Source organism: Sinocyclocheilus grahami, unplaced genomic scaffold (genome assembly GCF_001515645.1).
Source record: "Sinocyclocheilus grahami isolate Dianchi unplaced genomic scaffold, SAMN03320097.WGS_v1.1 scaffold246.1, whole genome shotgun sequence".
Lineage (NCBI taxonomy): Eukaryota > Metazoa > Chordata > Actinopteri > Cypriniformes > Cyprinidae > Sinocyclocheilus > Sinocyclocheilus grahami.
Genome location: NW_015505425.1, coordinates 303,844 through 331,454, shown reverse-complemented (window position 1 = coordinate 331,454; position 27,611 = coordinate 303,844). Strand labels below are relative to the sequence as shown.

Below are 27,611 nucleotides of genomic sequence, written 5' to 3'. Positions count from 1 at the left end.
CATTAACATATCCACACTGTCTCAACACCTTTTTTCTAATGGCATGCGCTCCGGTTCGAGAACTGTGTAATAAATGTTGTCCAATGGCCAAATGAGTTTCAACCCTTTTCCTTAAGCAGCCACTCACATAAAACATTCATCTATTCAGTTTGCATCACCCACTTTCCATAATCCAATCAATTCCCAAAACACAAAATCAAGTTCCACCCCACATTTTTTTTTATTGTTTGAAAAGCCATTTCATTTGAATATAAAACACAACCGCAAAGAAAATTTGGTTGCAATTTTAATTTTATAGCGATTTTAAGTGTTATGTGCTTATTTGCCCTCGGCATGAAAGTGTCACAGAAGCGTGATTTTTATGATGGTTTATATATAGCAAAAAGCAGGAAGTGTGTATGGGATTGTAGCAAGAAAAATTGTTGGTTAATTTAAATGTTCAATAACATAATTCACAAGATTCTTTGGAAACAATACAGTAAATATACATGAATGAAAAGAGTCATTTGTGTGCATTCAATCCATAGAGTTTAATGCATCAGGCAACACTGACGTGAGCCATGTGACAGGGCCTGAAGAGGAATCTCACTCTCCATCTTGTTGTTTCCTCCTTTCCTTGTCTCTATATCTGTTTTCTTGTCCTCTCTCAGAATCAGTCTCTCATTCTCCTTACAGCCCCAAAAGACTGTAGCTCTACAGTGCAATAACACGTGTAATCTCATTGCGAGGTGACATGAGTCTAGGAGGAGGAAGCTATTTCATATCACAGCTTTAATTAAGACAATCACTCCCCCTACAAACACAGCTCAGAGACATCGGTGTGTCTGTGTGTTTTTATTGGTCTGGTTCTGAGAATAAGTGTTTATTGCTGTCTGTTTTGACTAATCGTTCACTTTCGTTTCAAGCTTAAATTTTTTATCAGTCATTGCCAATTTGCTCAGTGTCTTTCTCTCCTGCTCTCTCTGTTTTCCTGGCTGTCTATCTGTTTGTCTCTCATTCTCTCTCTCTCTCTCTCTCTCTCTCTCTCTCTCTCTCTCTCCAGTATTCTCCGGAGCCCCCTGTGGATCCTCGGGTCAAGCTGTCAGATCGATAACGCCACAGGAAAGTGCCATTACTTTGCGTGTGTGCAGGTGGTGTGTTTTCAACATCAAACGCAGATCCTCCAAACACCGAACCAAACAGTGTCTCGGTGACAGTGAGTGGATGTGCATGGGAACACAGGCAGGCATATGTGTGTACCTGAATGTGTGTGCATTAATTGACAGCTCTAATTTTCCTCTTCCTTTTAAGATATAATAGTTCAATCTTAAAGATTACTGAAATAAATGAACTTTTCCATGACATTCTAATTTATTGAGATGTACCTGTATGTCATGGTCTAATGGTCCATTCACTCTTTGGAAAAGGAAGGTGTAATAAGTGTGAGATTTATATACTATACCCAGTGTCATCATATATATATATACATACACACACACATACACTTTAAGATATTAATACTTTTGAGCAAGAATGCATTAAACTGATCAAATGTGACAGTAAAAACATTTATAATGTTACAAAATATGTCTATTTTAAATAAATGCTGTTCTTTTTAAACTTTCAATTAAATCAAAGAATCCTGGGGAAAACAAGAAAAATATTAAGCAGCACAACGGTTTTTAAAATCGATAAGGTTTCACAAATCAGCATATTATGATTTCTGAAGGATCATTTGACTCTGAAGAGTAGAGTAATGATTGCTGAAAATTCAGCGGTCATCACAGGAATATATAAAATATCAAAATAGCAAACAGTTATTTAAAATTTTAATATTTCACAATATTACGTTTTTTTAATCAAATAAATGCAGCCTTGGTGACACAAACTACTTCTTTCTAAAGCTATTAAATATATACTCCGATCAGGCATAACATTATGACCACCTTCCTAATACTGTGTTGGCCCCCCTTTTGCTGACAAAACAGCCCTGACCCATCGCATTATCCTGCTGGAAGAGGCCACATCCACCAGGGAATACTGTTTCCACGAAAGAGTGTACATGGTCTGCAACAAAGCTTAGGTAGTTGGTACATGTCAAAATAACATCCACATGGATGGTAGGACCCAAGGTTTCCCAGCAGAACATTGCACAAAGCATCACATTTCCTCCGCCGGCTCGCCTTCTTCCCATATTGCATCCTGGTGCCATGTGATCCCCAGGTAAGCGACGCACATGCACCCGGCTGTCGTGATGTAAAAGAAAACGTGATTCATCAGACCACACAACATTCTTCCATTGTTATGCAGTCCAGTTCTGATGTCATGCCCACTGTTGGTGCTTTCGGCGGCGTACAGGGGTCGGCATGGGCACCCTGACTGGTCTGCGGTTATGCAGCTCCATACACATCAAACTGTGAATTCTGACACCTTTCCATCAGAACCAGCATTAACTTCATGAGCTTTTTGAGCTATAGTAGCTTGTCTGTTGGATCAGACCACACGGGCCAGCCTTCACTCCCCATGTGCATCAATAGGTGCGTTCGACTTGAAGCACGGCTACAGACGGCAGTCAACAAGAGTAGCCGCTTGCAGTCGGGGGTGGAGTTGAAAACGGAGTCGTCAAACTGGACACTTTCTGCTTCCGTTAGTGACGCTTGCACGGTGTTTGCATACTCTATTACAGATGAAGTTAATTAAATGCAATTATTTGTCAAATATACAGACGTTTCAGAAACGTTTTCATGAGCAACAGCTATATAATGATTATATAGGACTACGTCTTGATACATCGCCATCTGTTCAAGAATAAAGTTCAACATAAATATATACTATTTAAATACTAACAAAGTGGGGGAATATATGCTTTCATCAGTGTTTTATGATAAACGTGATTCAATATAACATTATGACTACAGTAAAAAAGCTGTTCTAAAAACACAGATTTGTGGCTATTATTGGAATTGAAAAGGTTAGAATAAACCCGAAACACACGTGATAGTTGTCATGCGGTGAATCTGGCCAATCGTGAAACGGCTGTGTCGTCATCAACACTCCTGCAGCCACTCTGGAGAAACCGCGGCGGCTGAGTCAGCTGGCTGTTCTCGAAATGCTCTCGCGGTGATTTGATGCCACACGTGACAGTGATGTGGCATCGGTGCCGTCTCAAGTCGGACAAAATTACTAACCGGCATGCTCTGCTTCAAGTCAGATTGCAATCGAGCTGCGCAGTGCTGCATGAAGTTGAACGTACCTAATGAGCCTTGGCCACCCATGACTCTGTCTCCAGTTCATCACTGTTCCTTTCTTGGACCACTTTTGATAGATACTGACCACTGCAGACAGGGAACACTCCACAAGAGCTGCCGTTTTGGAGATGCTCTGACCCAGTCATCTAGCCTTCACAATTTGGCTCTAGTCAAACTCGCTCAAATTCTTACACTTGCCCATTTTTCCTGCTTCTAACACATCAACTTTAAGGACAAAATATTCAATTGCTGCCCAATATATCCCACCCACTAACAGGTGCCGTGATGAAGAGATAATCAGTGTTATTCACGTCACCTGTCAGTGGTCATAATGTTATGCCTGATTAGTGTATAATTATATAAAATGCTGTCTAGGTAGGCAACTCACTAGGTTTTGGAACAGAGTTATACTATGCAGTGAAAGACTTTGTCTGTCTTGTGTTTATTTTCTCTGTACTGAATGTTCTTTTCCCCATTCCTTGATTCACTCCCTCCCACATTATTTTCCATGTGTGTGGAGATCTATGGTTCTCGCCTTCATGTGTCAGCCAGTATTAATAGTCAAAGCCCTTTAATAATGCATTAACCATCAATTATTAAGTGTGTGAGAGAGAGGTGGATGTGGCCTAGCAGCACACCAATATTTGATTTGATCAGAGCAATAGAGTCCGGGGATTTGGAGATAAAGAGACCCACAGACACAGACACAGGAACCTTTAGCACAGCGAGAGCTTTAGCTCATCGTTTACTGTGACCTTTTGAAAGCCTTTATTTCCAGATTAACTGTAGGCACTGTTCAAGAGGGGGTTCAGATACGACAAATAGTTTATGATGAAAAACTGTAAGCATATGAATTTTTTTTTTTGTCCTTTGGAATGAAGAAGATTTTAAAGTGCCTTATAAATGAATGTCATATATGAAGGATACGTTATCTTCTAGATATTGTATAATTTGGTACAAATCATAGCATGCATTATCCATATTCCACCCAAATGTTTTTATTAAGGTCTGGCTCCTCATTCTTTCATATGAGGGGTCTAAGAAAACGAATGTGTGGATGTGTGTTGAACAGCTGCTCCACGTTCAGATGAAAGGAGAAAAAAAAACAGGTTTCATAGTCCATCTATGGTTACAGCTGTTTCTTGCAGTTTTCCAAAAAAATAAAAATATATATATATAATAAAAGAAAAAAGAAACAGAAGACACGGACAGAAAGGAAAGGCCATGGCAAAGAGGGTCCTATGTGACTGCACTAAAAGAACACAAAGAGGCAGAAAGAGACTACAGAGAAGATGTATTCATTGAAATCCAGTCATAATACCCTCAAAGGCATATGGATGATGTCTGTGACAGCACTGCATTGATACATCTCAAACAGGACAGTATTTGTTCATTAAACTGGCTCATATGCTCTGGTGCAACACATTAGATAAGGATTATGAAGAAATGAAGGAGGTTCACCCTCTGTCTTTCTGTCTGTGTGTGTGCGTGCGCGCGTTTTTGTGACAAATGAGGACATACATTTGTATAATGACAAAGGTATGACATAGGTATTACAAGGAGAAGGTGACTTTTCAGGACATTACCCCATGTCCCCACTTTTCAAAACGCTTATAAATCACACAGAATGGAGTGTATTGACAATCTGAAATAGCACAAAGTTTCCTGTGAGGGGTAGGTTTAGGGGTAGGGTTGGTGTAGGGCAATAGAATATACGGTCTGTACAGTATAAAAACCATTACGCCTATGGGATGTCCCCACTTTTCACAAAAACAATCCTGTGTGTGTGTGACCAATGATTAAAGTCAATTCTGAGAATTGGTTCTAAACGCATTATAATTGTTACAAATGTATTGCCGAAACACATTTCAAAGACTGTGAATTCTGTAGTACTGAATAGTGGAGTTAGACCGTTAAACAGTTTTTCACCAATTCTGTGTTCAGGATTTTTTGGGCGGGGCTAAAATCATGGCCCCTCGCCTAACACTACAATAACTGTCGATGATGCACTGGAACAATATGTATGGCTTTGTAAATCCAATTAAGCTGCTTGGAGCATCCATTCAGGCTGTAGCGGTATTTGACAGTTAAGAGGCAGCAGCTTTCCCACGAGTGGGTGTGGTTTCAGCGCAGACAGCAGACTCCAGCGTTTGAGAGCTTAGCGGATTTTTTATCATTCAAATTTGGTTGGTTAATAATACTTTTTTCTGTGGTGTGACAAACTCAGAACACATACTTAATATTGACTTTACAGGGACTCCTTTGGAATGAAGAAGATTTTAAAGTGCCTTATAAATGAATGTCATATATGAAGGATACGTTATCTTCTAGATATTGTATAATTTGGTACAAATCATCGCATGCATTATCCATAGTCCACCCAAATGTTTTTATTAAGGTCTGGCTACTCATTCTTTCATATGTGGGGTCTAAGAAAACGAATGTGTGGATGTGTGTTGAACAGCTGCTCCACGTTCAGATGAAAGGAGAAAAAAAAACAGGTTTCATAGTCCATCTATGGTTACAGCTGTTTCTTGCAGTTTTCCAAAAAAATAAAAATATATATATATAATAAAAGAAAAAAGAAACAGAAGACACGGACAGAAAGGAAAGGCCATGGCAAAGAGGGTCCTATGTGACTGCACTAAAAGAACACAAAGAGGCAGAAAGAGACTACAGAGAAGATGTATTCATTGAAATCCAGTCATAATACCCTCAAAGGCATATGGATGATGTCTGTGACAGCACTGCATTGATACATCTCAAACAGGACAGTATTTGTTCATTAAACTGGCTCATATGCTCTGGTGCAACACATTAGATAAGGATTATGAAGAAATGAAGGAGGTTCACCCTCTGTCTTTCTGTCTGTGTGTGTGCGTGCGCGCGTTTTTGTGACAAATGAGGACATACATTTGTATAATGACAAAGGTATGACATAGGTATTACAAGGAGAAGGTGACTTTTCAGGACATTACCCCATGTCCCCACTTTTCAAAACGCTTATAAATCACACAGAATGGAGTGTATTGACAATCTGAAATAGCACAAAGTTTCCTGTGAGGGGTAGGTTTAGGGGTAGGGTTGGTGTAGGGCAATAGAATATACGGTCTGTACAGTATAAAAACCATTACGCCTATGGGATGTCCCCACTTTTCACAAAAACAATCCTGTGTGTGTGTGACCAATGATTAAAGTCAATTCTGAGAATTGGTTCTAAACGCATTATAATTGTTACAAATGTATTGCCGAAACACATTTCAAAGACTGTGAATTCTGTAGTACTGAATAGTGGAGTTAGACCGTTAAACAGTTTTTCACCAATTCTGTGTTCAGGATTTTTTGGGCGGGGCTAAAATCATGGCCCCTCGCCTAACACTATAATAACTGTCGATGATGCACTGGAACAATATGTATGGCTTTGTAAATCCAATTAAGCTGCTTGGAGCATCCATTCAGGCTGTAGCGGTATTTGACAGTTAAGAGGCAGCAGCTTTCCCACGAGTGGGTGTGGTTTCAGCGCAGACAGCAGACACGCCTCCAGCGTTTGAGAGCTTAGCGGATTTTTTATCATTCAAATTTGGTTGGTTAATAATACTTTTTTCTGTGGTGTGACAAACTCAGAACACATACTTAATATTGACTTTACAGGGACTTCAAGACTCGTTTAATTTTAATAATGCAACAAACTCTGTGTACAGTCTCTGGATCTAAAATACATATTCATTTGACATCTGCATCTTCTGCAAAACAAAACCTTATCCCATTCTTATCCCAGAATATCTTTTTTGTTTCATCAGGTTTAGAACGAGTTTGAGTATATAATGAGAAAAAAATCATTTTGGAGTGAACTATTGCTGTTAAACACTGCAAAGCAAACAAAACAAAACTGCATGTAAATATGTATTTTAGCTATCATTCACATTTAGGTTAGAAGATGGTGTCTTATCCCGGCAGCTTATCAAGATTCCTTTTACTAACAGCTGAAGGCCATTTCACCTGCTATTATCTTGCTTCTAGAAGCTTCACGGCAAGGTTTTTGGGAGGTCTTTGTGTTGTGTACAGCTCCTATGAATGCTTTCAGATGAAGCAGACAGGTGAGCATTTTTTTTTAGTAAATTACCCACAGACAGAATCTGTTTATCTGTTGATTTCCATTTGAAATAAAAGCCTGGGCTTTCTTTTAATTTTTGTTTTTGTAAAATTTTCTTCCATTTATTTGTTTTTTTCCCCCCCCTCCATGTTATTCATATTATTTTATGCATGTGTTTATTAGTATGTTTTCATCCATGTGCTTGTAAAGCTAACTGATTAGAGCAGCATGACACAGAACGGTCCTATGTAAATTAAGCCATTAGGGATAGCAGTAAAGGCAATTTATTATCACTAATGTATGTATCTGTTGTGGCTACTTTCAGAACTATATTTTTATCTGTTGATTTATATTAAAATTCATGTCATTTCACAATTTTAGCAAGAATGTGTTACCGTTTTGATGTTTCATAATCTTGCTATATTTAATTAATATTTAAAATATAAATCGGTGTCAAATTTATGACAGGTTAACTTTTTTTTCCTGGGCAGTAATAGATGCAATGCACAATATCTCTTTATATGCATATATACAACAAATGCCTTTCAAAAATAAGGAAATATTCACTTGAGTGAAAATTGTGACAAGTAGCTCAAGAGTCATTGCATTTCTGCCCCATTAACATTGAGTATTTATCTAGCAGATATCATTAGGGTATACAATACTGTACAAGATCATGTGATTCACAGAAGAAAAAAGACATTTACATGGATTCTATTGTTATTTGTCATCAAAAGTAACTTACAGGGCAGTTACTGCAGCAACCAGTAGGCTAAGTGCCTCGGCGAAGGACACAATAGGTCATAAAATCATGAATCCTCATGAATACTACTGGGTTTCACATCTGGGCTGCTTGCCGAGCTCATTAAGCTCTACAATAACATAAAAAGCACTGACCTTTTCTAGTGCATGGAGAGATATTCACACATTTCCAAAATATTTAAACAGAAAGCATTTCATTGTTAACACACGCGTGACTCAAATTCGAGTGGCTACACTAGATTTTCCTGAAAATGATTACTATGTGAATCAGATTTCTATGTATATATTTATGTCAACATTTTTCTTCATATCTTTCTTTAAGGACTGGAGAGTGTGTTAGGAATGCGAATGTAAGTGTGGGAATGACAGATACGGTGCATGGAATAGCAAACACAGACTCAAGTACATGTGAGCTGGATTGCTAATATCTCTTGCATGAAAGCACAAGGTAATGTAAGGATGCAGGCTTCATATTTATACCAGCGCTGGTCAACTGGTCCAAAGCAACATAGCCAATGGTAAAAACGGGGAATTTGTAGGTATCAGATGATGTTGTGAAAATCCTAGAAAGCTGCCTACTAAGAAAGCATTTTAAGGGATCATTGCAAGATGAAAAGTATGCTTATGCTGCCTTCTAAGATATGTTGATTTGGACAAATTTAAAGGCACGTAACCTCGGCAGAGAAGGCAGAAAGCTCAGTGAAAAAAATCCTTCCAAGTTGTTGGACCAGGCGAGAGAATCATACTGTACATTGTAAATATTCCATTTAATTCATTCAAAAGTAATACATAAAAAAAGTTTAATCCAACTAAAATGTACTATTTCACCCAATTTTGGTGAATTACTACACTATACTATACTATACTTGTATTGTGTTGAGCCTACTGTCTGCTTTGTGTGTTAATAAATTAGCATACTGTTGGGCCTGTACAGTTCATAGTAATATTACATAAATTCCTTGTTTTATTTTGATTGATTGATTGATTGATTGATAACCCTTGATGTACAGCATGTAGGTCTATCACTTTGAAGGTTTCATTTCAATTAGAATGCTGCCTTAAGATGTGGTCACACATTAACAAAATTTCTGCATAATTTTGAGCCAAAAAGGTCCATTGTCCAGTGTCAAGAGTGTAGCAATCCATGAACACAGAAGCCACTTTTAAACCAAGCAGCTTTCTATTGGTCAGTGTGACGAATTTGCCTGACCAACTTAAATACAAGTAAAATTTCAACTGAAATGACTGTAGGTGACCGCAGGTGAAAATTGCTGAACAATGGTAAATGTAACTGCTCATTTAGAAGGTAGCTGCTTACACAGGCAGCTCACTAAGCTTTGGAGCTGAGCTTGTATGTTTGCAGCTTGCATTTCATGTATTGGCAAGCACATTAGAAAATCCATACATCACCTCATCAACAGCAGCTGAATATCGCAGATAATATATGCATTAATATGCATAACAAAGGAAGACAATTAATCAGCCAATGAAGCGAGTGTGTGTGTGTGTGTGTGTGTGTGTAATGGGGGGAGGGGGATAGTTACTGTTCAGTAGACTTGAAAATTATATGGGAATCCTCCCTCGAAACAATAAGAACTACAGATAGTGGGAGGATGAGATAGTCTGAGCAAGTGAGTGTGTGTGTGTGTGTGTGTGTTAAGGTGGTTTAAAAGAGCGTTTATTTAGCTCATTTATAATGTCTGAATTATGTCATAAATTATACAATGATATTAATGGATGGTGTGTGTGTTTTTATTGTATTGGCCTGTCTCAGTATCACATAGGAAGCACAACTAATAGTGACAGGTAGGAGGAATTTAAATGGGCTTTGAAATTGCTGTGAAATTGTAATACAGAAGCCATTGAATAAGTCAGCATGACTGACACACAGAAATGTATTTGCACTAGCTGTATAGTGTTACCAATGACCTTTGAGTCTGTATGTAATTGTTTCATTTTGTTTTCAGTTTTCAGCACATATTTTACCTGAATAATAAAAAAAGTGTGAATTTTTTGTGCCACTAGTGACACCAAATATCAGAAATGTATTTGCACTAGCTGTATAGTGTTACCAATGACCTTTGAGTCTGTATGTAATTGTTTCATTTTGTTTTCAGCACATATTTTACCTGAATAATAAAAAAAGTGTGAATTTTTTGTGCCACTAGTGACACCAAATAGAATTGCATGGCATCTGTTGCTCTGAGCCGGGTGCCTGGCAGTGTTTAACAACAAATTTCTGCTTAGATAAAATCCTTCTTGAGTAAATTGTCTCACAATTTAGACCACAATTCCTTCTGGTTTTGTTTCATCATTGAGCTTGATTGTGTGTGTGTGTGTGTGTGTGTGTGTGTTTTGCAATTGAGATGACTGGCAAAAAATGGCCCACTTATCATAAATGATCTCCTGAACCCTACTGTTTGTGTGTAATCTCACCCAGTATAGCCAGCACAGTGTTGTCCTTGAGCACTTCCATGGAGCCTGAGCAGACAAAGTAGATGGCCTGCAGAGCGTCACCCTGGCGAATGAGGAACTCTCCTGGAGCACAGAAGGAGGTTTTGATAATGAGCGACAGAGAGCGCAGACACCCTCGACTGGCCGACTCAAACAGAGGCAGCTGGAGCAGCTCTTTATTCAGATGCATAGCAATGTCAGCCCGCAGTTCATCTGGGAAGTCCTTCAAAAGCTGGGAGAGGACAAAGAAATCTTTTATTTGAAGCACTTACTTTTACTTCTCATTCTTGAAAAGCATAAAAACTTTCAATTTACTGTTGACCCTCAAGGAAACAATTGCAGCAAAGAAACTGTAGCTGAATCTTCTACTTAGACTTTAATGGGAGATGATATTGATATCAAAGCAAAGAGACGGTTATGAGTTATGTAACAAGTGTTTTGAATTGGGCTCTTTAAATACATTGTGCGTGTAAGATGGAATATCTTGTTTATGAGCAGATCAGAGTTATGGATGAGACAGAGAATGGAAAGAGAAAATAAATCAAATGATAAAAGATAAGAGGGATTATGAAACAGAATGAGCAATAGAAAGAGAGCATGGTGAAGTGAAAAGAGAATAAAAAAGGATAATACGCTTTAATCTTAGACAGATGTATCAAATCACACTAGTGAAATCAAGAAGGCTAATAATAAGTAATGCAGATTGGAATCAACTGTTGAATAGAAAAGGAGCTAAAATTACATAAAATGTAATACTATGATCATAATATTTTATTACAAGTTTTTTTCAGATTTCCTATATTTTGGCCTGTAAGGCTACGGGTCAATGGGAGATCCAGCATTCTCTATTAAGATGTGTAACATTCACATAGAGAAGTGATAAATGCAAAATGCATTATCTGTAAATGTTAAAAAAAAATTCTGGAGGTCATGGAATATCGAATCAATTTTGCCAGAGTTAATACCAAATTATGCCAAATTAACATGCTACTCTGTACTCAATAATTATGAATTTACTATCAAATAGAATCAATAGGATTTTGTTGCTTTTTTTTTTTCTTGCCAGAGCAGGTCAAATAGTTTGCTAGCTCTTTAATTACATATTATTTATTTTTGCCCATGAAATGAGGTACTTATTAATGAGTGCAAATTCCCCAAATACAGCATATTTTGATGTCATATAACATCAACATTCCTTAAAAATCAAATTTTATATTTAATGAATTCTGTATATTTAATTTTGTTGTTTTTTTCTAATGTTTAACGCTGGAAAACTGCACAAAATTGTAAATAAAATTTGTCAAAACTTTGTCAACAGAAAATCGCAAACCCCAATAGAAAAACAACTGAAAATGAATCAACTCGTGCGATAGTTTGACTTCCTGAGCTTCAAGATCATCAACAGTTTCTAAAATGTTAACTGACCTCTAACTGAAAAAGAGAGAAAAAAAGGTTCACTACTTGAAATGTGCCAAGAATTTAACAAGTTCAACAAGTGTCAGAGCTACTGATCCTTTCAGCATCAAGAAACCAAGAAAACCCAACAAGTGTTCAATGAGTAGATCAGAACAGTAGTTCAGTAAGTCCTACATGACTGCACATACTGTTCACACTTACAATACAACAGTTTGAGCATGATTGATAAATTGTGAACTTATTTTGATGAAAGTTTAAAAGTACTACCTCGCTGACATCGATGCCATTGTTGACAGACCATGTCGTCTGAAAGCACTCCAGCATGCGCTGTGCGAGGGCCTTGGGCAGTCGATGCACGCGGATGAAGTCTTTGAGGTCTTTGGTACGAGTGTGATAGAGCGAGCGGCGTGAGTACATCCTCTGGATAATGGCCGTCACGTTACCGAAGACCGCGGCATGCATGAGTGCTGGGGAAAGACACATAAAGCAAACATTTCAGGTGACTTAATGAATTTGAACAATGACATTGTTGTGCTGTATGTTTTTTGCAAAAAGTGTTCTTTCAAGTTTTCAACATCATGACAGCACATTAATAAGGAAGTACACTTAAAATGGAATAAATCTGTTTCTATAAACAAGTTTTTAATATGTTTAATACATACATTTATACCTCCCTATAGACTTTTTAGGCTCAGTGGAGGAAGTGTAACCTCGCTAAAGGTTTGATAAATATGATAAAGGCAAGATTATTATATAAGTATTACATCTGCCTGTATTAACATCTGTATTAACATCCATCTGTCTGATCACAGGTGGTCAGCCATTTACAGAGAGGAATAGAGACAGAATGCCATTTACACATGGTGTTAACATGAGTCTCCAGTAATCACTTGTAATCAGTGTTTTATCAGGCTGTTGCTTTAAAAGTCACACCAAGTTAGTAAAATATAAAACCATTGTTTCATTACAATGATGGACAGTCCTTTGATGTTGTACATCAGGATGCGCTCGTGTTTATGCCACAAATGCAATATTCAATCTTTGTGATGGCCACTTGTGATCCGATCACTTGAGACAGATTTTAGCAGGAGTTCAGGTTTAGTCATTTGGTGAGAAGGGGATCAGTTTTAACATCTTGCTCCAGCCTGTTTTCTTTCTATTGCTATATATCTATTATTCAGTTTTCACTCCACCACCAAACTCTAAATTATCTATTTATTTAACATAGTGAACTTTGCCAACATGAGTGCAAACAATCGAGAAGGATTGGAGAGTACTCATGGAGTGCTAATTGAAGTCTACATAAATTGTTGCGGAAATTGCATGCCGCTCTTCTGTTCAAGAACTGCGCTCAGCATAAGTGGCTGCACCTGGGTTATGTGCCTTGGATGAGCTTTTTGATTAACTCCATGAAAATCTTCAAAGTAGGTGAAATAGGGCAAAATAATTATTAAGAGCTAATAAAACCACCATCAGGTTTCAACCACCTGATTCCAGTAGGAAGGACAAATGAGTTATCTTACTGAATTGTCTGTCCAAGACGGGAGGAAGATTCTATGGAGACTTTTTCTTAATTCTCGAGTTTCCGTGTGGTCTGTGCAGCCAATATGAACTCAAACATGTCTCATCAAATCATTCCAATACCAAATTATCTGAGCAGTGCTCACTACATGAATTTTATACCTCCTTTCATGATTGGAGGCACTTACTGAAGAGGCACTTCAGAAAAGGCATATTCCAAAAATACTGTACACATTGGTATCTTTTAATATCAACATTACTTAAAAATCAAGTGTTATATTTAATACACATTGCATATTTATTTTTTGCTAGAAAATTGTGCACACAATTCTAAATAAAAATGATCAAAACTCGTACAACAGTTTGACCTCCTGAGGTTCAAGATGATTAACAATTCCTACATATTAAGCAACTCTTTCACTGACCATTAGTATTATGTTCTTATTTATTGCGGTATGTTTTGAAGCATATACAATGTTACTCTATGTGACCTTGCAAATTGAGAACAAGTGTTTTGAAATGAACTGAATCAAATCAAATCAAACTTTTATTTCTGCTAGTTAATTTTAGGAGAAACATTTGTTAAAGTGATGGCTCACCTAAAAATGAAAATTCTGTTATTCATGTTGTGTACACTATGACAGAATTATCAGTTTTGGGTTAACCATTCCTTTAAATGAAGCATAACCAAGAAGTTCATTAAGTCTAAGCTATGAAAGCGCAGCCTCTGGGAAGTAAACCTTTACTCTGGATTAGGTGGTGGACATTATATTGTACTGTAGTCTGATTAATACAATAAATATGCTCACTCGTTTCACATAATTATGGTAATTTTAGGCATATCAGTGTTCCCCAAATACCCTCTGTGTGTATGATCTCTGTGTGTGGGTAGGAGCCCAACTGTCAGCTGGCTGGGACAGAAATGGCCCTTAGTGGTAGGATTTGGTGACAGATAGATTCAGTGTGCATGTATGTGAGTGTGCATGGATCCAGCCATCCTCATTTGGCCTTCCAAAGTGCAATGAAGCCTGCGTCTCTCTCTTCATGGCCCAGAGGACATGCCTTAAAATTCAATCCACTCTCACACCATCTCCCTGAAACCCACATAGGGCACATGCGGCCGAAAAATCATTACAGCTGTCTCAGCAGATAACAAGCCGCTCCATTTCTGTAGCAGGCGAATCCCGATGTTAGAAGTGGCCAACGTAAGCCTCCTTCTAAGAGTTAAACTGGTTAGGATGTATAAAGAATGTAAAAAAATCCACAAAAATATGCCAACACTAATGTGTTGAATCATACAAATGAAGACATGCCAAATTAAAACTTTCAAGTCACTCGTTTTGCGATTAAACATGAAAGCAACATGTCGTGAGACATACAGAATGTTGTCCATTATCATAAACTGATAAATGCAGGAATACTGGACAAATATGTACTCAACCAGCACTGTTTCTATAAATATGGTTGAAGATTCTGAGGTAGTTAAACTATGGTCAATAAACCTTACCTACCACTGGGAAATGTGTTGAAGATAAAGATAATCAATAAGTAGCAAAGCTTAATGAATAACATGGTCAAAGGAAATGTTGTTGCTCTAAGAATGGAGCCCTGTGGGAAATGTAGATTAAAAGTAAATGAGGTCAGATGGACACACAAACTTAATCGTCACTGCTAAAGACTACTCCAATAAAGCAAATGCACCTCTGTGTCTTATCTTACGAAGAATGCAGTCCTTTGGGAAATTCAAGGAGTCTATAGAAGTTTAGACCTTGGGGAAAATGTACTCATTAGTGCACTTGATGTGGACTTGCAGTCTTCTAGCCATCTTTTGCATGTCTATGTGAAGTCTACATAAATCTAGGGAGTCCATCTATAAATTTAGAGTTTAAATGGGTGCTCATGTGTGCCCCCTTTTTTTAGTATATCACAACAGTTCATGAAACATTGTCTTGGCCAATCATATGAGAATGCATGGTGAAAAAAAAACAGGTTTAATATTGATCACAGTAATTTTTTTAGACTACAGATTATTTATGTGTTCTTGTCTTATTGTTTTGCTTTTATTTTGTGCCTTTGCAATATTTAATCACTTTGTTACTTTGCCAATGACCTGTTGATCATAAAATGTTGTTAAATAAAAAATAAAAAAAAAACTAATCAGAATTAGCTGATTTATGTTTTTCAGTCTGTCCCAAATGTGCACTATTACATATAAACAAACACACCAATTTGTATTGTGGGGTGGTGGAACCATCATAATCTTGAACATTTTAAGTGTTAAATCATCACTGCTTGAGACGACTAAATGATTTTTCTGAATATTGATGTCTGGTGGGGGTGGGAAAGATAACAAAGGGAACATTTGGATCCCCCCAAGCTAAGAGAAGTTATTAAACCATTTCTTTAACACAACGATTAAGGAAACAAGAGCGGAATTCTACCAGAGGGGCACAAATACACTTGTCCCAGTATACATGACATTCATATCATCTTCAACCTTCAAGATTCCATATTCTTGTTTAGATAGACATTCCTGTTAGATTCCTGTTTCCCAAAATTCATGCAACAGAATCTTGACATAATTTTAAATTATGGATAATTTTCTTGAAAAATAAAAAATTAATATTAAAAATATATATATATTGTTGGATTGAAGATATTACCTAGAATTACTATTAGCTGATGCCTAATTAGCATAGTTATGGATTGTTATTTTTTGATATTTTGTCTATTGTGTGTGTGTGTGTTTCTTTATACATATAATAGTACTCCTAATCATTTCCACTGGAGTACACTACCGTTTAAAGGTTTGGGGTCTTGATTATTCATTTTTGTCATCGCAGGAATAAATTACATTTGAATATATATGCAAATATAAAATTTACTTTAAATTGTAATAATATTTCGCAATATTTTTAAATGCAGCTTTGGTTAGCATAAAAGACAACTTTCAAGAACATTAAAAAATCTTACACTTTTAAACAATAGTGTATATAGATATTTTAAACTCATCAAGAAAAAAGAACACTCGAAAAAATCAATTATCAATGTTTAGAAATCAAATATGTACATCCTTGTAGTAAAGCAATATAAATCCAAAACTCAAAATCATTTAAAAATGTGTGACTTGCACTTACCTCCAATCAGCATGGTGCAGATAGAGAAGATCTTCTCTGAGTCAGTATTAGCTGAGACATTGCCAAAGCCCACGCTGGTCAGACTGCTTAAAGCGAAGTACAGTGATGTCACATATGAACTCCGAATCGAGGGCCCGCCTCCCAGTACGGCTCCAGTTTGTCCTGTGTTTGAAGTGCCCACTGGCCCCGCTCCTGTTGTGTTCCATTGGCTTGAGTTCCACACAGACTGATGTCCCACCAGATCAGTGCCGTTCCACTGGCTTGAATTGACCACCAATCTATCCAAGATGGTGGGGCGCAGTGAATCAGGAATGAGGGATGCAAGAGGGGACAGTAAATAGGGGGTGCCCAGACGTTTACCCAGCTCATGCAACCAGCCTACGAGAAATGAAGAAAATTTTACATTTACTCATTTGTCATATGTTTTGACCTGATAAATTGTCTAGAATGTTCATAATTTGTCATAATGTAGTTTTGGTGATTGTTCTAACAATCCATTTCTTTTTTTCATTTGTGTTTGGCACTATAACTACCCAAAATGTAGTGAGGTTGTCACTCCAAAAACTTTTTCAGTGAGTACATGGCCACTGTCCAGGGTTCTTAGGTCACTGTCAGAACTGAGCAGATACAGAGCGACTGTCCCTGTCCATGGTGCTGAATCGGAAGCATTTTGAATATCAGTTGGTTTGCAGTAGGCTGAACTTTCCTCTGGAGACTCTACTTTTCTTCCCTGTGTCACTGGTTCTATACATTTTCTTTCTCTTTCTCTCTCTTCTCTCCCTGCTTGTTTGTCTATAAGTGTCTAGTTTGGAGGTAGTACAGGTACCATATATGGCATTAGAAAGTAATATTTTTGAGAGAACCAGAAAAACTGACAAGGAGACCAAAAAGAAGGTCAGAAAGGGAATGAGAATGAGTCTCCATGAGTCTAACCTCTTGCTAGCAGTTGTCAGGGAAGGTTTGATGCACAATCACACATGACAAAACCTCCTTCACAAATACACAAACAAACACTCACTTTTCTCATTTACACAGTGACCAGCTTCAGTTTACCTTTTTCATGCATACATACACCAGAAACCCGGGTCATTCTTTTCCTGACATAAAAACGTATCCAAAGTCTTCCCTTTGTTGTCTGTAATGTGTCTTCATGTGCTAATAGGCAGAAAAGTGTCCTTCATATGTGCTGGACACCTTATTTGGCTACTATAGATATCTGATTTCTAACAATCTCTTCCAAAGTTCCTCATGTTAGTATGTGCTGATTTGTTCTTATATCTATATTTTTCCTCTTTGTGCTCTGTTTATGTCTACAGTGTTTTAAGATAAAGATTTCCATGGTTTTGTTCAGATCAAGGATTGTTATGGATAAGTATGCAGCTCCATTTCCCTCTCAGTTTCACTTTTGCTTTCTAAAATCACTTCTAAAATCACTGGTTGACCAGGTTTAAAGAGTATATAAAATGACTACAACTACCAGTAGTAAGTAATAATGCATTAACATATTTACATTGAGAAAGATTTGATAATAATATTGAATCGGCTTCAGAGTCAGTGTGTTATAATTGCCCCCATTACACAAATGGTATTAACCCACTGTATCTGAAAGGAGAGCACACCTCAAAGTAATAATATAATTGCTTTAATACTTAATAATATTACACAATAGTTTTCCCTTTTATATGGTGATAATGGTTTTAGCTAGCAGGAATAATGTGCATTTAACAGACCTACATTGTGAAAATTTTAAATAACTACATTTTATCTTCAACTATTTTATTTTAATGAAATATTGATCCTCACACATTTTCAAGATTACATTTTTCAGGTTTTAAATGTTAAAACGGCCCCAAACTCACAGCCATGATTAAATCCTGTATAGTAGCTGCACTCACATTAACATTTAACCAACAACTTAGAGACAAAATATATGTTATTTACATTCAAAGGCATCAAAACTTAATATTTGCATGTGTGTGTGAAAGCTGTGGATATCTGGACTGGCTGGGTGAAGCTGGTATGTATTAGTGAGAGTGTTTTCTCCAGACACCACTGAGATTTATGCAAGCTTTTCTGTCACATTATTTATGTAGAATAAAAAAAAATTATGTTTTTGATGACAAAGTGCAAAATTATTTGTGAAAAACAGCCATCAACCAGTGCTTGACAAGCTTACAGTCTCTACAATGAATAGAACAAATGTAAATGTAATACTAGCAAAGAGCACTGCCAAAGATTAATTTATACCAGTAATGCTCTGATGGAACAGCCTTGAGAAACATATACTTTACAAATCCTGCTGTTTATTTAGGATGAAAATATGAATAGAAAGTGAATGATGAATGGAAAAATGGTGTCTCAAACCACAAAGATTACTTTGGGTTGTAAATCACCGCAGCAGGAAAAAGGGACAAGTACACAAGAAAAATACATTTGAATATCTAATATACCTAATGTAAGTATATGTTTGATACGGTTGTGAGGTGCACATTATTTATTCATGGCATGAGAAGGGAGCCAAAGAGAAGCTCATGGGTAATGACATATATGACAAAAAGCAAAGACAGCTCTTTGAGCAGTGAGAAAAGACAAGTAGAAAGGGAATAGATTTCTTCAAGATAGTGTTAGCTTGGGTTAGGAGTTAAATAAAGGGGGTTGTACATGATACTCAAGCAGGAATGTAGGAATCAGTGTTGGATGAGGAAGGTAAGGGAGACTGATGTGCAAGAAGAAGATATTAAAATGCATGTAATGATAAGACCGAAAGGATAATATATTTCTAGCAGTGAGGGATCTCTGTTCTCTTCCAAACCACTTGAGAAAGAATCAAGAGTTTTGACTGATTTGACAGTATGGTTTTTGGAGCCAAATTGAAAATCCTCTCTAGTCTCTCAAGATCTGCTGGGCAGCTAGCCATTAAAAAGAACAGTGTTCTGCTGAAGTGAGGCCAATGAAGTTAACGATATGGAGAAAAAAAATGAAGAGGGAGTCACAGAACAACCCAAGTTCAATCAGCTCCTGGGGGAACCCTCAGAGAAACCTTTCATTATTGATATGGCAAAACTACAATCTATTTACTATACATCCTTTTATGTCCCTATTTCCAACACAGATAGACAGCACTACTCAAAATTACTTCAATATTTCATTATCATCAATAACACTGCCTCACAAAGGCAAATGATAATAACTGTAAAGAGCCAAGCTGAAACTGGTTCTCACCAGATATAAAACAACTTCTTGTAAATCTGTTACATTTCCAAATTCTACATTCGCCATTTGAAAGTCGAACTGTCGCACATTTGAGTCTCATTAAACACTGGATGTGTGTTGTATTTCAGTGCTAAAATATTCCTTCTGATGTTCTACAAACTTCCATTTCCACTAGCAAAACTAGACGTGTCATGGCAGCCTCATCTGCTTAATATTTAATGGCTGGGCAATGTAGAACTGGGTGAGAGGGAATGGTGGGTAATATTGTTGGCACAACAGCAGAGACTGGATATTGGAGTAGTATCCCTGCTTTTAAGGAGAACATGTGGATGTAACTGAAACCACTGGCCAGCAGCCAGTGTGGAACAGTGGTCAGGGCTTAGATGTGCCTGAGGATATTGCTGATGCTGAGGCCAATCAGAATCACTTTCATCAGATATTACAGATGGTGTTAGACTGTACGCATATTGCAGGCAATTTTTTTATGAATAATTGCTCAAATGGTATGTGCAAATAAGTAGGACATTCCCACATTTTAAGATTTAAGTAATTAAATAACCTGAATCGCTCATAAATCACTTGTTTTGCTCCTGCGCGAATCGGTTCAGTTAATGATTCAATGACTCTCTCGTAAAGACACTTGTCAACACCTACTGCTGTAACTATGTAACCTGGAGAAAGATTCATAAAAAGTAAAATCAAATTAGAACTGAACTATATTTTTTAAATTAGTTTATAGATTTCCCCTAGTTTATCTTGGTCAAGAAAAAGATGAATGGCTTTTAATAAATCAAGTCCTGTGAGATTCATTCTGTCAAGATCATATCAATGTCATCATACACTCTTTTCTCACAGCCATTTCTTTTACCCTTGGTCTTTTTTCTTATTCATGAGGAGGGTAGCACAGGGGAGACTGAGCGAGAGGTTCATTTGTAAGTCAGACTGATGCAGTAATTCACCTGCTCATGAACAAATGTGAAAAAGGTACGTTTGTTCAGACATGACACATGCTTGAATGATGTGAAGAGAATTATTTAAATCAGAGACTCATCAGTGTGCTGTTCGCAGAGCCAGAGATTGTTTTGTCCTTCTGAAAAAAAACATTATGTCTGGCCTTTTTTTTTCTTCTTCTTTTCACGTGTCTACCTAATTTGAAAAGTCATTTGCACCTGTATTAAAAAGGTTGTTGCACATTTTCAATGTAATGAGAATATTGGTGGACAGACACATTTAATAATGATCCTTGTGTATGAGACACTGTGAAAAGAACTCTTTCAAATGTGAAAATAAATGAGATGGCCTCAAACAAGGCCTCAGTCTGATCTGTTAGACAGCAGTACTTATGCTAATAAGATAACTGCCCTATTTTTTCATTATTATGGATTTTTTTCAATTCACTTAGAGTATGTGATTTCATAAAACATCTAGCAGAGATATTCAGTATTTTAGGAGTTTATTTTGAGGGTTATTTCTAGTTCAGCTTAGCCAGTACAAGGGATAAACATTGCATTTAAAATTTGTTAGAAGACCTTAAGAATCTGTTTGAATTAATTTACACTTGAAAGGTTGGTACAGCTATGTTGACAGTTTGTAGATATGGCACTCACCAATGTCCCAGGAACCAGGGCTGTTGTTCTCAATCTCGCTGCGGCCGATGATATACCAGACACAGGCCATCCAATGTGCCAGCAAGGCGAACATGGACATAAGTAATGTGAGTACCACTGCGCTGTACTGGGAGTAGCGCTCCAGCTTTTGCAGCAAGCGTAGAAGCCGTAACAATCGAACTGTTTTCAGCAGATGAACTCCAAAGTACTAAACACACAGATATTGAATGCATAGCTTAAATAGCATAATAATTTAAGATGACATGCCCAACACATGAAATGTGGTCTCCCACAAAGCTCTGTGTGAGGGCCGTTAAAACCTCTAAAAACAAAAATAGGTTTATAAGGTTGTGAATAAACAGTTATAAAATAATAAAATTATCTTCAAAATAAGCAAACTTATCACTTACCACACTGACATTGAAGGCGTACAACAGGTCAAAAGGTAGCGCAGCAATCAGGTCCACAAAGAGCCAGGTGGTGACATAATGTACACAGATAGAGCGTGCATCATACACCACCTGGCCTGATGTGCTCACAAATGTGGTGCGAAAGTTTAACACAATATCTGTCAAAGGGAAATAAAGAATAAAATAATTTTAGAAAACTTAGAAGACACAGATATTTATTTGTTACTATATCACAGAAAACTCTATTTGATTCATTACCTGGTTCAGTGACAGGTTATAAAAGTTTGGTCTGGGTTCTATTGACAATAATGCTATTTAATGTAAGCTGCAATTACAGCAAATAGCACTTAAAAAGTTCAATAAATGGCTTTGGGAACTATAGCACAGAAAAGCAGCTAAAATCAACTTTTTATGTAGGAGCTTTTTTGCAAAAGTTTTGATGATACAAATAGTTGCTCTGTATTATGAAATTGTGTGTAATGAGCAGTAACAGATTCTGTCATTGAACACTACTGCTCTTAAGCAGTGCTTAATAAATCTTATGTTTTGTCTAATGGGTTTGTATATAAGTATATTCTTCACTGTATCCTTCAACAGTTACAGACAGGAATCTGACTTTACTAATAAATTAATTTGACAGTGGGCCTTCAGTGAGTTATTTCTGCACTATAAAACATCTTTAGCTTTGCTATTTGCTGAACCGTCCTTCAAAATCTTTTTAGTTTTGTCTCGTGATTTTGAAGCTTTAGAAATGCTAGATGCATTTTGTGACGTTTGCTGAGTAACATCTAGAACGTTTTTCCAGCTCTGCGTAATTGATATATCTGGCCATATATTACCTCTGTGACATAAAAGACTGACTCAGAAATATATACGTACACCTGAAAAATAATAGAACGGTGTGCTACGAATCGGGGTACTTTATTAGCAGGCATTGGTATCAAAAGACATTTAATATCACCCAGGTAACATTATTGAGACAGAACTTCTTTTTTGCCAAACTAATGACATAGTAAAAAAAAAACAATAGGACTGTAGGTTGAGCCTTACCTAACATAAAAAGGATTTCTACCAAGATGTCGCTCACACTCGGTGGATTTCTAGGGGTCATCAACTCATCCCGCCCACCGACGACGGTGAAACAGACATTGTAGGGCACTGTAACTGCTACATAAAAGGTGGCTAACAAGATCAGCCAATCCCAGCCAGCTTTGAAGGTGCCGTAATGGAGAAGAATGAAACGGCTCTTCTGAATGGCTGCCACTTTGTACTCTGGGATGGGCGGCTTCTCACCGAACATGTTCTAAATGATAGCAATGTTCAGAAATGTTTATTTGATGTTTTAGTTTATTCTCAAGATTTTCATAAACGGTGCAAACCACTGTGAATTAAAGAACTAATCCAACTCATTTTAGAAGAAGCAGTAAACAAATTTGTCTCATTGCTGGACACAGCATATTGTTATATATTTATCTTACAAGATCATTTTTGTATTTCCTTTGTATTTACTTCAATAATGTTTCTACTTGAACTATTCTTAAATTCTTAGGTCTAAATTATAAGAATATGAGTGTCTAACTGGGTCTTACATTGTTGATCTTGAGTTTGCTCTTGTCTTGCTTTTGCAGGTGTCCAGACAGCTGGTAAAGCACAGCTCTACTGCGTCGCCGGTTGGTATTGAAGCCTGGTGGCTGCGTGACCTTGTGCACCTCCAGCCCCGTCTCCTCGTCTGAGCAGAGAACAGCCATATATCATTTTAGTTTATTTCATTTCTGAATTGTTTGGCACAACACTAAATAACATCAAGTTATTCCAGAAAAACAAAAAATACTACATGTAGCTTTACTGTGCATCAGTAAAACATAAGCACAGATTTCCACCATTACTTCACTTAAGTTATTAGAAAATTCTAGCTTAATTTCTTACCCATAACCATTTGAGTGAATGAACTTAACACTGAAATCACTATTACATTTAACCATTAGCACTGTCTGCAAAATTACAAATTAGCACTGTCTGCAAAAAACAAATTACATTTGCATTCATTTTTTTATCAAGAGTTTGTAAATATGACAAAAGAGAAATGCATCCAATGAAAAACACAGCAAACGGAAAAAAAACAAGGAAAAACAGTTATTTATTTAAACAATTATGAACACAGATAGATTACATTGTGGGAAATAAACATCCAAATTTATAATAAACAATTAAAGCCTTTAGAAGCTCTTTGAAAAAGGCGAAAGATGCCCATTTAGATTATAATACAGTTTGTGCTTCTTCTCTTTCCCTCTCTAAGGCTATCAGACTTTCATTCTGTCCACTGCACCAGTGTTCAGTCATTCTGAAAGGTGGCCTGATTTTGTAGCATACTGACTTTGTAGCCAGAATTTGTTTATAAAGCAACAGTTCACCCTAAAATAAAAATTAATAATTTGTACTCTGTAGACATTTTGTTTGCTTTTTTTTGTTTTCCAACAAAAATATCTTAAGCTCCAAAAGGATCAAAAATAACTATATTTTCAACAATTTTCAGTAAATAATGTCTTCAGTTTGTTCCCCTCAGAAACCTGTAGTATGGCTTTGTAAGTTTGTGGAAATATAGTATATTTCTTTTTGAGGTGAACTATTCATTTAATTTGACTAGGAACAAGAAACAAGAAAAATTAAAGGAATAACTGTTTGATTATTACATCATTATTATTTAGTATTATTTATTTGCAGTACACTGCTGTTCAAAAGTTTGGGGTAGGTAAGACTTTTTTATGTTTTTGAAACATTATGCTCACCAAGGCTGTATTTATTTGATTAAAAGAAAAACACTGTAATATTGTGTTTTCTATATGACTTCACACTTTTGGCAATGTATAGTATCTGTTTTGTTGAGAAAATAAAATAAGAAAGTAGGGAAAGACATTAAAGTAGATTTGCTCCCTTCTCATATGCTAACTATCATGTTCACGTCAGGCTATCCTTCACTGAAGTGTTGATTTTAATTGATGACTTTGGTTTACATGACTAATTTGGAGAGAGCCATCTATCAGCTTCTTATCTTACAAATCACCTTTATCACATAAATCCAACCCTGCTTTTTAAAAGAATATTTGGCGTAGTCAACATAAGACATAAGAATGTAACTCACTCTTTTTAAATTGATTCCAATTATTCACGTTTAATGAGTTGACATCATTGAGCAGATATATATGATTCCTAGTGCCAGTACAATGTTTATCCTTCAGCCAAATGAACAGTAACCGTGCTTTGGCTCAAGCTCAGGCCACTAAAGGGAGCTTCACACCTCCGTGCCAAGCTTTCTTCCCGGCCCTCCTTGTGCCTTGTGTGCATCTTTTTTTCTCTCTCTTTATCAGTGTACCGTTCCCTCTCTCTCTCTGGGGAGGAGAGGTGTCAGGATTACTGTAACAGCGAGCACCACACGAGATGCTGCTGGTCTGTATCGAAGCATCCAAAACACATGATTCAGTGGCCAAAAACGATGGAGAGGGAATGAGAAACAGAGGATAGGATACTTGCTAAGTATGACATTGACTAGACCAGGTGTTTGAGGTGTGTGTGAATATTAATTGAATTAAGGGAAAATAAGAATAATCATATCGTAATTGTCAGGATTATGGACTATTCTGTGTGTGTTTTTGCCCCTGTGACCCAGTTTCTTCCTCATGTTGATTGTGTTCATTTGATTCCAAGTGTGTCTCGTTCCTCCCCAATTATCCTGCCTTTAAAAGCCCTAGTCCTTTCCGTTCTTGTTTATCGGGTCTACTTGTTGAATGTCCTCCTTGTTCTCGGTTTTCCTGTGGATTATTAAAGACTATGTTTTTCAAGTACTCCTCGTTTCCTCGTTCCTTGCTCCCTGAGTGAATTGTGACAGTAATAAGCTTTGTAGAGCATCTCGCATGAGGCTGAAAGTGTTGCTATCTGTATAAAAGGATAATTTGCTCTTTTGAAACCATTCTCCCTTTGTTATAGAGCGCTATGCCTCTGTACCTACTCTTACTGCATGCAACCATTTTTTACACATTATGACTCTCTTGCTTTTCTCTCTTTTTCTCTCTTCTCTCATAATTGTTTTCTTTGTTCTACACAAAAGCAATACAACTGTTTTCATAGTGTATATTGGAAGGTTACCATCATTACTGAAGGTATCTGAGAGACTGGATCAACAAGCAGCAAATTATGTAAGAATCATTGTAATGTTTTCTGCGTTCTATAAACCACCGTGTACATATATGGTTTACTAAAGAACTACAGAATACAAGGATCCACTGGAAGAACACAAGAATTAGAGATCCACTAATAAAATGTTGGCTGATAACTCATAAATTCTATATTTTTTGTTTAAATAAATTGTGTGTGTGTATATATATATATATATATGTATGTATGTGTGTGTCTGTGTGTCTGTGTAATAAAAAAACTCATATGTTTTGGAGTTCTTTGAAACTTAAAAAAGGTTTTCCAATGAATTAGTCTATTATTTTTTTAGGGGGGGACGGGACTAATATTAGCACAGGACCTCGTGTTCGGCGAAATATGGTAGGTCATTTGCGGGGGAATTTTTACTTTACAGATTACAGACATGGCCGATTCGCACGGGATTAAGATCACAGACAACCTCCGCAATTATTACAAATGACTGGAGGTCACCAAGTAATACTAATCCCGTGCGAATAGGGTGTAGGTTTTTTTTTTGGGGGGGGGGGGGGGGGGGGGGGGTCTAATTGGAACATATATTTATTTGGTAAATTCCATCATTCAGGTAGCGACACTCACCTCTTTCTGGACTCTGCTCTTCATCTTGGACTTTCTTGTTGTCTGTTATGTCCTTGTGTGACACTAGAAAGAGCACCACCTCTCCCTTCTCATTCTTAATGGGCACAATATCCAGAAGACACCAGAACTGAGTTCCTGTAACAAAATAATATCCATAGTAGCCATCAGAGTTAATATTCAACATGAACATTCGATATTGACACATTTATTCACAGGCATTTACTGAGTCTTATATTTAGACCAGACTTTATGTTTAAAATGTAGCATAGATCCATAAATGGCTTGATCAATCATTTTCTGTTTATTAGTTTGTCTAAACCAGAAATAGCTTTGTATCCTAAGTGCTTTGTCTCAGTTGGCTGTACTGCCTTCATTTCCCATGAGCCCCTATTTGACCTTGAGTTAAATTGAAAATAGGGAAAAACATTTTTGCAGCTCTAGACTAAGTAGCAAAAGCAGCATAGAAGGACATCTCAAAGTCACTGTCATCTAAAGTGCTTTGTAGCTTGTCTGGCAGGAACATCTCATATGAATCCATTAGATTTTAACAATTGAATCTAGAGCTGCAACAACTAATTGATGACATTGATAATGAAAAAAAAAACATCTTATAATTCAGCTAAATTCAGCTCTTTAATTTTTTACTAATTGTTCTGCTATTAATAATAGTCATTTTTTGCACCAAAAGAAGAAAAACACTTTACACACAATTAGATGTTATATTTAACTAGATAGATGTCATATTTGGTTCCTTATCTCTCTAACCTGATTCTCTGAGCCCAAATTCTGAACACAGAGAGTGTTCAACATGACACAAACATGGTTAAAGATATGTAAATTATCTCTTCATAACATGTTCATCTCCCGTCCTTTTCTTCCTGAGCGGTCTGATTTGTATTTCTCATCATTTGGTCTTCCCAGAAATTAAATTCTTCGTCTATCCAATTTTCCACTGATATCTGTCAATAACATCCATACATCTATGT

The 27,611-nt window shown here is 36.8% G+C and overlaps 1 protein-coding gene across 1 annotated transcript in view; it reads right to left on the bottom strand.

The window, feature by feature from the left end:
- Positions 1-27,611, bottom strand: part of LOC107598168 (potassium voltage-gated channel subfamily H member 3-like) — a 98,711-nt gene that overhangs the window by 8,759 nt on the left and 62,341 nt on the right. The window contains exons 3-10 of the mRNA XM_016289443.1: positions 26,626-26,760; positions 23,430-23,569; positions 22,891-23,143; positions 21,841-21,998; positions 21,431-21,638; positions 16,611-16,988; positions 12,220-12,419; positions 10,519-10,768 (exon numbers count right to left, since the gene is read on the bottom strand). Coding sequence (XP_016144929.1) covers positions 10,519-10,768; positions 12,220-12,419; positions 16,611-16,988; positions 21,431-21,638; positions 21,841-21,998; positions 22,891-23,143; positions 23,430-23,569; positions 26,626-26,760 — 1,722 coding nt within the window. The remainder of the gene's footprint in view (positions 1-10,518; positions 10,769-12,219; positions 12,420-16,610; positions 16,989-21,430; positions 21,639-21,840; positions 21,999-22,890; positions 23,144-23,429; positions 23,570-26,625; positions 26,761-27,611) is intronic.